We start from the raw sequence: 11579 nt of genomic DNA on the forward strand, positions 1-11579 counted from the left end.
AATGATGGGAGTGTCAAACTCTTTGAATAATAACTCACAGTGCAATGTCAATATTTGTTTTGACATTACAGGGGATGGGGGTGTTGGGGTTTTTCTAGTTGTTTCGATTTTTTTTCTCATGCAAGGCCCACACCGTCAAGACTTTGAAAACCCCTGGCATGAAGAGAAAAAGTCACAGTGGTGTTAACTTTTCAGTGAGGAAAGAGCAAGAAATATATAGAGGCACTTTTTATTTTTTATTTTAAAGATGACACTGTGCTCAAGTTACAGAATTTTCGTAGGCGAGGTTCTCTGCATTTGCAGAGCTTTCTGTTGCACAGCCCAGACCCCACATGACGAAAAATTGCCCTGTCACGCGCCCAAGACTGGAATTATCACTGCACTGAGCCGAGAAACCACCAACAGAAGAGCAATGGGAGACAAACAGCTGCCTGCCAGAAACTGATCTGTTTACCTGCAGTTGTCCAGGCAGCAGACATTATAGATCCATCAAGTGATATCTCTGGCAGTACATGACAAGACAAGTGGGAGAGTACATGCCTGCAAGATTAGAGACGGGCGGTTGTCCTGTGACACTCTTTGGTCTCTTCTGTCCCGACGGCGTGAACAGAGACACAACGTGTTCCCGTCTTTATATGTCTGCACCTGCTTTCAGTTCAGTAAGGAGGAAACCGCATGAAGAAATAATACGCACTACTTTGTATTGATATGTTGCGAGAAATATTGCATATATGTACAGTACAGACTGACAGGAAAACTGTTCTGTTTCCGTTAAGTTCGCAGATGTCTGCTGTGCACTCACGGAGTGATTCATGTCAATGAGTATGTCCTTGTTTGTGCCTCTGGATGCGTGTTCATGCATCTGTTTTAATCCACAGGGTGCTTCCACTGAGACTGGCTAACACAAATCACCACGCAACATTAGGCACCGCATCCCCACTGATAGAGATCTCTTCCTGTCTGCCGACACTTGCAGACTAAATGCAGGCTGGTGACGGGCCAGAGAGCCACTTGATACTTCAGAAGAACGCTACGCCTCCAAAAGTCTTTTGCCGTGTTTGAGCGACCTTTGACATATTGGTTTAACATGGTGAAGAATTATTTTAACAGGGAGCTGAGGGGGAAATGAACTTAGTTGCGATAAGAGAATGATGATTAATGTTTAACAAAACTTAACAAAATTTAACAACAACCTCTCTTTACTGAGATAATGTCCTAGTTAGTCTGGATAAAGAACTCAATATAAACCATTTTCTTAGGGACTATTTCTTTTGCAGAACAGGATGTGGAAATTGCTTTCCCGTTTCAGTTGAGCTATATGAGAGCAGGTAATGCCACTTTGAGGCTCTCTGATAATGAGAAGGACGTTTAATCGATACTTTATCAACCTCTCGGCTATAGCAATAAATCTTGGAGGGAGGCAGAAGCTTTCCGTGAGAAAATTAAAAGTGGTTATCGCTATTACCTACAGCTTAAATGGCAAAAGAGGGTGCAATAGCTTTTTTCACCATTAAGTTAACTGTGCTGTTCTCTCTAAGCCACTGATGCCTTTAGGCTGGTCACACACGCACACACACACACACACACACACACAAATCTTCCTGTAAGTATATTAGCCAGGGAGAGGTCAATGGATCGACATGTGAGACAGACCCTTTTATCGGCACTTACAGAGAACAGTGATATCTAATGACTCCCCTGATGGCAATAGTGAGAAAAGTGAAAGAGGAAAGACTAGGGGGAAACAGGGGCCATGCAAAGTCTTGGTCACAGGGATGCAACAACTATGAGGGACCATGAAGGAGGGTGGGAGGTGAAGGGGACTGAATGTAAGTATGAATTCTCCAAACTGACAAAGTTAAGTAACTAATAGGACCACTCAATTAGAAAACAACAGGGGAATAACATTGCATTTCACTTTGATGACACAACATAGTTGACTGTCTGTGTACTAGTTACCACTAAGAGCATCTGACTCGGACAATCCCCTGCCGCGTTCTTCATATGTGAACGGCAAACTTCCGGAAAATGCCCAGACCCAATTTTTAGGGAATTTTGTTCATGTCTGAAAAAAGCTGAAAAGACACGCTCTGCTAGTCTCAAACACAAAGAGACAAAAGTACTACCAGCAAATGGAGCAGAATGCGTTAGCGTTCACGTGGGCCATTCCTCAAAACCTTCCGTTGATGATGACCCAACAGGAAAACTGGTGGTGCCTGACTGACCTGCACTGAAACAGTGTTATCAGACTTTTTGTTCAAGGCTTCAAAGGGTTGAAGGATGATAAGGTGACAAGTCACGGTGGCAAAAAAAAAAGTGACTGCACAATAAACAATGGCACCAGGGATTCATTTTGTTTTTTTGTTGCCCACAAGCAAACAATCACACGAACCAAAAATGCTGACATAAAGGCACAAAAATCTCCCTGGAATCCCCCACCCTTCTCTCCGACACACACACTAATGGCTTATTTTGTCCCATTCTCAGGAGGTAAATATTATTTGATCAGTGAGCGTGTTTGTGCAGACCCACACACAGACACACACACACACACACACACACACACACACACACACACACACACACACACACACACACGCATGCTTGTGGCACACTGTAATCCTCATGTGGTTTCACCTCCATGCCAGGGAGCCATTTGTCTTCATTATCATCATACAGCTGGAGGAAGCAGATCAGTTAGGGCTCTTGGCAACAGTAATGCCTCTCTGTCTGAGCATAAAAAACAACTCCACTACCTGAACGTTTGTCATGTCACCCCACCACAGGACCAGGAACATTGTGCCTCGTACCTCAATAACGGTCCGTTTCCAATAATCCGGAGAGAGGGATGAAAATTTGACTTACTGCCGTGCTTACAGGCCTGTTACAGTAAGTATGGAGAATGTTTATGAGAGTGTATTTTTCTCAGCAGTCTGTTTGATGTGGAATTTATGTGACAAAATGCTAATGCTTCGAGCAAATCACAACCGCAAACCTGCCACTGAGCTTTTGTTTGGTAATAAAAATGCCACTTCAGTCTGGTTTTCAGGTAAAAATGAGCAGGGAAGGGGTTCTAATTTTTTACCCACAATCCTTTTTAACAAACAGGCTGCACAGAACCGCTGGAAGCATGAAAATGTTCACTCTAACAAACTCGGACAGAGAACGGATTTTGGAGGCCCAATTATAGCAGGCAATCTTTTAAGAAACTCCTGGCTGGGCCCTGCAGGGGAAAAAAAGGATTGAGCGGGAATAGCTGCGTAATCACAAGACCAGTTTGTCACAAGTGTTTAAATGTTCACCGATCTGATCAAAGTCTCGTATTACTCCTACGCACCTCATTCGTTCCTACATTCGTTGCCTCACAACAACACCCCGTCAGTGCTGGGACCACCGTGTCCTCACCCAGACAGGTCTGCTGTGATTTTTACTAGGAACACACCTCAGTTATTAAAAAAACTGAGAACAGAACTGTTATTTCACTAATCACCACTTCAAAACATGAATCGCATATCAAGGAAAAAGTAGCCAGATTACTGCTAATTGCCTTCCAGCTGGCTGCAGACCACATCATAGGAAGGACACACACAACAGCAGACACGTTTGCTTCGTTTCCCTTCTCTCTGTGTGATACCCATTACATTTTTGACCACCACCAGAGCATTTCATTACCCTTACCATGCCCCTCACAATGCAAGTCCATTGGTATGGAGATGGCAGTAGGAGGAAGGGCGAGGAAAAGGATGAAATGAATGGTCAAAAGAGATGGAGGATGCAGCTCGAAAACATCCAGGTGGCCACATTATGAAAACAGGACTTGGACACAAATTAAAATTGCAAAAACTCAGAGAGCAGCTGTTACTTTGGGAATGAAGTTAATATTCAGACTTACAGTCCAAAAGAAAAATTCAGACACAAGAAATAAGTCAACATCAGCATAAGCATCAGCATAAACAGCATAAGCATGAAAAGAAAGGAGGTGGGTGGGACTGTGTGCATGTGTCTTTCTAGCGTGCGTGTGTGTGTGTGTGTGTGTGTGTGTGTGTGTGTAGGTGTGTGTGTGCGTGTGTGTGTGTGTGTGTGTGTAAGTGTAGTGCAAGGACAGGAGTCTCTCAGGCCTGTAATTACACCCTAGTAGGAGTGAAGCAGATAACAGAGGCCTGAGGATATCAACGTCATAGCAAGGCGAGGCGTGGAGAGGAGAGGAGAGGAGAGGAATAAGAGATGGGGTTCATGCCCAGCACGATACCTTATCACACACCAACTTTCTCGCCAACTCAGTTTTTTTCATTTCCTCCTTGATGATTATCTAAAGACCCCCACGACGCGTAAGCATGCATACACACAGAAGCAGACACATATAAACAAAGCTGCTTGAGAAGAAAAGCCACACAACACCGCCCAGTGTCCGTGCCTTTTCATCGACTATAATAATTCAATTAAAACCCATGTATGTATTGATTTTGAGAGTCGCCGCATAAACCTCTTAACTGAGTTATCTTGCTCACATTAAGGCAGTGATCAGAGCACCACCGCTGGCTTTCACATCAGTTTCCCTAATGACTATTGGCAGAGTTCGACCGATTTCTTCTGGTAATTTCTTCCTCTGCACGTGCCACAAAAACCATAATGCAGCAAGTTAAATAATTCTGTATTTGCAAAAAAACAATAAATACCAAATTTCTTGTTGTATTCCCATTTCCTATTGGCCCTGACGTTACAACACCTACATCTGGATATTATTAGATTATCCACATATTCTCCTAGGGAAATACAATTTCTACTAAACACATAGGGGTGCCGCTAACAATAACTCCACTAGCAGATATTCTAACAATAATTACAACAGAAAAAGATGCCCTTTTCATGTTCCTTAATTCATTGGTGATGTATTCTAATCTCTTGATTTGTTCAACCAACAGTCCAAGATTCAAAGATACTCAAGCTCAATCACACAGAAGAAGAAATTGTTCACATTTGAGCAGCAGGAACTAACTTCAAGGCATTTTTGCTTGCAATGGATTAAATCGTAATTGTTGCTCTATGTCAGTCCACTTACTGGTGAATTGACTAATCATTTCAGCTCTGCATATTTGCCGTATTTGCGGAGATATCTCCATGCATATAAGTGTCCCGGAAGAAAAGCATTCACATCGGGTGAAACTAATGCACCGGTCGTCCCGGACAGGCTGACCGTCCTCCTGATGACATCACAACAACAAAACATTATATGCACGGAGGTGACGGTACTTGGAAATGTTGATTCTTTCAGCTTTGCAGAGCTCTGTTGCTATGGGGACATGCTTCCCACAGAGGGAAAAAAAAAAGAAAGTAAGGAAACATTGTCCTTGAGGCCCCCTATTCAAAAGTGGACTGTAATATGCTGAGTCCTGTTACGGCACATTCTTCTATGCTTATAGACTGGACTCAGCCTGTCTCAGCGGGCAGGAGTGCACCGTACGTTTGCTGCAGCGCAAATAATATTATAAGGATAAAGCCGAGTGCAAGGGAAGGCAAGTTTATTTGAATAGCACATTTCAACAACAAGGCAATTCAATGTGCTTTACATAAAACATTAAAAGCGCATCAGATTTACTGCATGTTTTGGCTCGATATTACACTGGTGCAAACTTCAAATATTCTTACAGTAACTGCTGTTCGCATTAAGTGCTGAAGCTAATCCTTGAAGTCTTTTCACTCAACCGAACTACAAAAAAAATTCTGTCAGGCAAACTGTACTTATTAATGCATGACTGAAAATCACATTAAACGAACAGCCGACACAAAGAAGAAGAAAAAACACACCCTCCTAACAGGTGTTCTTTTCTGATAACAAAGCCATATCCATTCGGCACAGCGTGACCTAATATCTTTCAAATGAGCCAGTGCAATCAGAGGGAGGAAGCAGGCTTTCGGCATTGACAGGAGGAAGGACAGTGTCAGGGGACTTCCATCATGGCATTGTCCAGACTCTGCTACGCCACCGGGTGAGGTGGCCTCCCTCTCTCTCTCTCTTTATACTAGCGTCTCTCAGTGAAAACAACAGAACATTTTACGGGACCTGGCCGCTTCATCCTCCTGCACGACAAGAGGATATTAGCATATATATAAGGCCGGTGGTCATTCCTCTCTTCAGGGGACACGACCACCTCCCGTTCCCTATGTGAACACGTAAGAAGCAGCAGCAGTGGGAAAACAGCCAGGCTCGTGCAACAAAAAAAGAAGCAAAAGCTTTGAATGAATCGTCTGCAATTGTGACCTAAAATGGCCTTTCTGTTTTGAATAAAAAACAACAATCTTTGAGGTTTGTAGCCCACTTGTGGGGCTGACTCATTGACCTCAACTCCACACTCTTTGAGCCAGGGCCCTACTGTGGAGAGCAGTGGCTTCAAGTGGCCCTCTCCTCTTCTGCTGTTTACTGAAAAACTAAACAGGCGCCTCAGAAGTGGCCCAATTAGAGGAGTGGGGGACCCCCCCAAAAAAAAGAAAACTTCTGGATTACTCAAAAGTTTAGTGTGAAGATGTCCATAAAAACGAGATTATTACCATGTTTTCTGCATGGCTCATTTGTTTGATTGTTCCTGTTTTCTTCCAACCCGTATTCGGTTCAGTGTAGCCTGTTATGTAATGATGTAGCCTAACAACTTCTGCCTGACAACAACAACAACAACAACAACAACAAAATCAGTGCGTGTTACAAATGTTTCGATGACCTGAGGTTCCGGGTGCAGCTTGCAACAAGTGGCGACCTGGAAGTTGGCCGTAGCGGATTGCAAATGTTGACAGTTGTCGTTAGAACGTAGCAACTGCTACGTGAATTGAAATTCCCCACGCGTGGTAAAGGGCTTTAAACACCGCACGAGAGCAGCGGCGCACAAACGGGCAAACGCGACAATCAAAGTTCACGCCAACGGCGAACTCACCTGGGACACCAGCGGGATGAGCGTCTGCTCCACCGAGCGAGTTTTGATTTCCAGGCCGGAATCGAAGTTGCCGTTGCCGCACGGAGACGAAGCCATTCCCGCCGAGCTTCTCCCTGCCGGGCGCGCGACGCACACGGCGCGAGCTCGGTCCACCGGGGGGAGCCTCTTTCCCTGCGCCGCCTCGCAGCCGCACAGCTGGTGTGAGGGAAGGGGGACTCGCGGTTACACGCCGGGGGTTTACACGGTCGTTTATCCAGGGGCTCGCCAAACACACACACACACACACACACACTCTCTCTCACAAACACGCGCGCACACGCACGCACACACCGCCGCTTTGATTCACTCACTCCGGCTCGGTGGCTGCGCCCGCGAATGTCAATGTAGTTTACTCAACTACGACAGGGAGCGGACTGCAGCACACCACTGTGGGCAACCGCACACACACACGCAAGCACGCGCAAACACATACACGCACGCACGCGCGCACACTTTGAGGGCTCACTGCAGGCTGCTCCTGTGCAAGAGTTTAAACAAAGTGCACTTGATCATACTGCACAGTGACACTCAAGATAAAGTATTTGAAATCGGCGGGTTTACGGTGCATCTATCCACACGGGTGCAAAACTGCCGATGTCATGTGGTTTCATCTTCTTTTTCTTTTTTTTTTAAATTCACCATCCATTCATGTCAATTTCAAGGGAGCGTTTAGATCGAACCATCCATGCATCCATGCATCCGTGCAGATTTCGAAGGACTGAGCGTCCAGTGCCCTCAAGAGAGAGAGAGAGAGAGAGAGAGGGGAGCGATTTCTTTCCTCACGGCACAACTCTGATCCCCGAGACAAAAGAATCCCATTATCCCCGGGTGTATGAGAATTTCCCATCGTCCTCTCCGAGTGCACACCAGATAGACTTATGCCAGTCAAAGCTGGCTGGGACAGTTGTCCTGACTGGATTACTGCGCCTAACCTAGGAAATAGTCACTTTTACCTTTTTCTTTGTCTGAAGAAAGCATTTGTTCTCATGCTCTTACCAACTGAGGTGCCAACAGCTCACCCCCCCCCCCCCCCCCCCCACCACCACCCACCACCACCACTACTACCAAATTATTATAAAAACTACTTTTGCAATACAGATCTCGAGAAAAGAAAATCCCAAAAGGTATCAACAAAAACAACATCAATACAGTAGATTTCCCCAATCCGTCGTGATCTAAGTCGATTGATGCATGATTAAGATTTTTCAAACAGGCTTATTTTTTGCTGGTAGAGGAACGTTGAGATGACATTTAACTTTAAACAAACTGGTGGACTTAGAGGGCCGAATGAGTCAAATGGATGTAATCATTTTGTTGTGGCGATGAGAAGATTCAGCATCCGATTCAGCATCCTCTGCTCGGCACGAGTTCCATATGTTCTGCTTCTACCGTTGTTAACTATCATCTGTGTTTGGTGTCCTTAATATGTAGAGTTTGTCTCCACCCTTGGTTGTTAAAAAATCTCGCTGTCGCACTCAGAAATTAAGAAATGTCTTATTTCGTGACCCAGTGACTTGGATCCCGTAACTCGGCTCTGGATGCTTTATTGTCTGCATCTGAGCCTGACCAAACTACTGCCAAATTCTTTGCATCCTCAAGTGGCCCCAGTCGCTATTTCTAACTTTCTACAAAGTGGTGAGTAACACTTCGTATTACCAACACAGCAGATGGCTGAGAGCAGATATGGCTCATAAGCACCGTGGCACTGTGGGCTGAGGGCTTTATGCTGCTTCATCATCAACTATATGGTGGCCGGCTGGCTCTCTGTGTCAGCAGTCGAGACAATAGCAGTGTGTGAATGTGTGTGTGTGTGTGTGTCAGTGTGTCAGAACTGGCTGGCACTCTCAGGCCCGCCAAGTATTTATTTAAAAGCCCAAAGCTATGCTTTAGTTTAACTGCACACACACACACACACACACACACAGACACACACACAGAGCGAGAGACATATGTACACAGAGAAACTTGCCCGGCATCATTATGAAGGCATGCAAGCAGTTTGGCTGCCATAAGCGGACAGGGATGTGTTCCACTTTGATGAATGGCTCTACTACTAGCCAGATAACATCTATGTGTTTTTTTGTTCATTGGCTCTGAGGCTCTTTTTCAAAGCGATAAGATGATAACAACCTCCGGTGGGCTACTTTCACTGTGCTGTATCAACTTGTGTTGGCCTAAATGATTCTGGTCACAGTAGATAATGGGAGAGGCAGAAGGAGATAACAAATACGGTCTATCCTGTAACTTTTCAGGGGAAATAGTTTAGTTATCAAAGCGACAAATGGCTTCCGGTCCACGGGCTCAAACAAACACACTGGTGTGCACATTCACATTGAGTTTGTCAGTGTCGTACTCCAAGCTGTGAAACAGGCTTCTTTTTCTGAACAGTATATCTCATTTGTTCTGGAGTATTCAATATTTGCTTATCTACCTCTAATCTCCTTTAGGCACATTGCATTTTGTCAATTTGCCCTGAAAAACCCATACGAGCAGCAAGTCCCTTTTGTGTACATACTCATCTGCACAGTCCAAGGATATTACTCATTAAATAAAAGACGCTTACGCATGGGGTCATTGCGTTGCTAACAGCTGCTACTGTCTCTCTCCATGCTTTGGAAGTGCTGACTTTCTCTCTGGATCATTCCCTCTGGCTGCACCGCTCCTGGGACAGGAACTGCTGAGCCTAAAGAGATAGTGGTTTTGCACACTGCACAGATTATGGCCCTCCTTATACATATTTTATAAAAGATTATGTTGTGTATTTTCTGTAGTTTAACACTTAAAAAAGAAGTTTTCATATTACAATTCAAATGTTCACACACGCCTCCAGGGCAACCGTAACCTTTTAGCCTGCTGGTCGGATCAACTTGCTTTAAAAGAAATCTCAGTCTGAATACTTACATGTAAGGTTACTGTGGTCATGACAGAGACCTGCAGCTGAACCCACCCTCTTCACACGATACAGTGACCGGAGAGGCCTCTGTGGAGGAGAGGAGGTCAGACTGAGGTGAAATGCCCTGGTTGAATGTTTAGCTGGCTGCACACTGTTTTTACTCACTGACCCTGCATAGTTTCACAGTTTAAAGCCTCAGGAGATGTTTATGATGTTGGATGAGCTTAATCTCGGCTGGCTTACAGGTGCTCATGTCAATACGGACTCTCGTGAGGGAAAAATTACACCACCTCCAGAGCAAATAGTACGCATCACAGGTTAAGAAACTGGAGAGAAATCAGGCGTTTTAATGATTTGAAGCAAAATGATGATAATACTTATAATAATAACAATAATAATAATAAAGCAGCACTAATGAGGAGCATGTCACCTTTTTGCCATTTACCTCTCTCCCTCTGCTAAGTAGGCACCCTCAGGGACAAGGTCAATTTAATTCCACGTAAACACAACTAGGCAACAACAAAGTGCCACGCAGGCACCCGGGCCAGTCATCTGTCGTTATATAATCACTGACACCTCACTTGTACTCATTATCATTCATTTTCCATCCAGCGCTTCTTTGTCTGGAGGCTGCCTCTTTTGAACGGGAGGATCCCTGCAGTTTGAAATAACAGCATATGTGAATATACAGGACACCTAATGCATGAGCTTTATGTTTCAGTGCAGGCATGCAAACTTAATAGGTGGCGAAATCAATACATGCGCAAACAACAATGATGGGACTTTAATAGGGCTGTAATATAATATAATAATGTAATCCTTATTTTATTGTGTAGTTTAACTATTTTTTATTGTTAGAAATTGCAGATCTGCATGCAATACCAAGCTTTCACCAAGATAAATCCATTCTTTTCTACACAGCTCATAGAGTATACACAATGAACTGTTTTATAACATACAGTTTTCACCAGAGATATTACAAGTGTAGTTGTATAATTATAGAGTCATTACATGCACTGTCTCAACCACAGTGTTAAAACATGCTTGTTTCCAGTGTGTGAGTGAGAAAAAAGACATTGAATGAGAAAGACACTGTAAACTCCTGAGGAATATTAAAGTATTAAAAGATAAACACAAGGTCTCTCGATGTTCCCTTAACCCCTTAAGTATTTCCATAAGTATAACGTTCATCATAGTGATTCACTAAATTACTCCCCACTCTCCCATGAAGGTTTCAAGGCTTCTCAGGCACAGTGAATACTGAGCACTTGGTGGCGACATAAGGGACAATGAAATGAATGAATTAAACATTTAGGTATTCGAAACACGTTTTTAAAATTTCTGCTCTCATAAATTCTAGAATATTTAGGCAGTTGGTTGGAGTTTTGTCTCTCAGGCATTACATAGGACTGAATTTCTCAATTTGAGGATTAGGACTGTGGGTCACTGTATCAAATAAATGATAAATGGAAATACAACAGAGGTATAGCACACTTCCTGAACTGACAAACTGACCTTCCCTCCATGTTGTAATATAAATAAAGCCATAAGATACTGGATATACAAAAAGGGCCAGAAACCCATATTTATCCCTCTTATATTCACTATATACATAAAACACATAAATCCCAAATCAGCGTGTTGTCCCCTGATGTCTCCATCCTCACTGGGTTGATGAAACAGGTTTACTTATTGCTGTTGAAGAATGTGAATAGCAAGGGCAT

At 43.8% G+C, this 11579-nt stretch overlaps 1 protein-coding gene across 2 annotated transcripts in view; it reads right to left on the reverse strand.

Moving 5' to 3' along the window:
- The window catches only part of ctnnal1 (catenin (cadherin-associated protein), alpha-like 1), a 41227-nt gene extending 33839 nt beyond the window's left edge, over window positions 1–7388 (reverse strand). The window contains exon 1 of one of the 2 annotated variants that reach the window (XM_035620779.2): window positions 6924–7388. In XM_035620779.2, coding sequence (XP_035476672.1) covers window positions 6924–7019 — 96 coding nt within the window. In that variant the 5' untranslated portion in view covers window positions 7020–7388. The remainder of the gene's footprint in view (window positions 1–6923) is intronic. The other variant, XM_035620780.2, reaches the window with a different exon arrangement.
- Between the last annotated feature and the right edge of the window lie 4191 nt (window positions 7389–11579).

Source organism: Scophthalmus maximus, chromosome 22 (genome assembly GCF_022379125.1).
Source record: "Scophthalmus maximus strain ysfricsl-2021 chromosome 22, ASM2237912v1, whole genome shotgun sequence".
Classification (NCBI taxonomy): Eukaryota; Metazoa; Chordata; class Actinopteri; order Pleuronectiformes; family Scophthalmidae; genus Scophthalmus; species Scophthalmus maximus.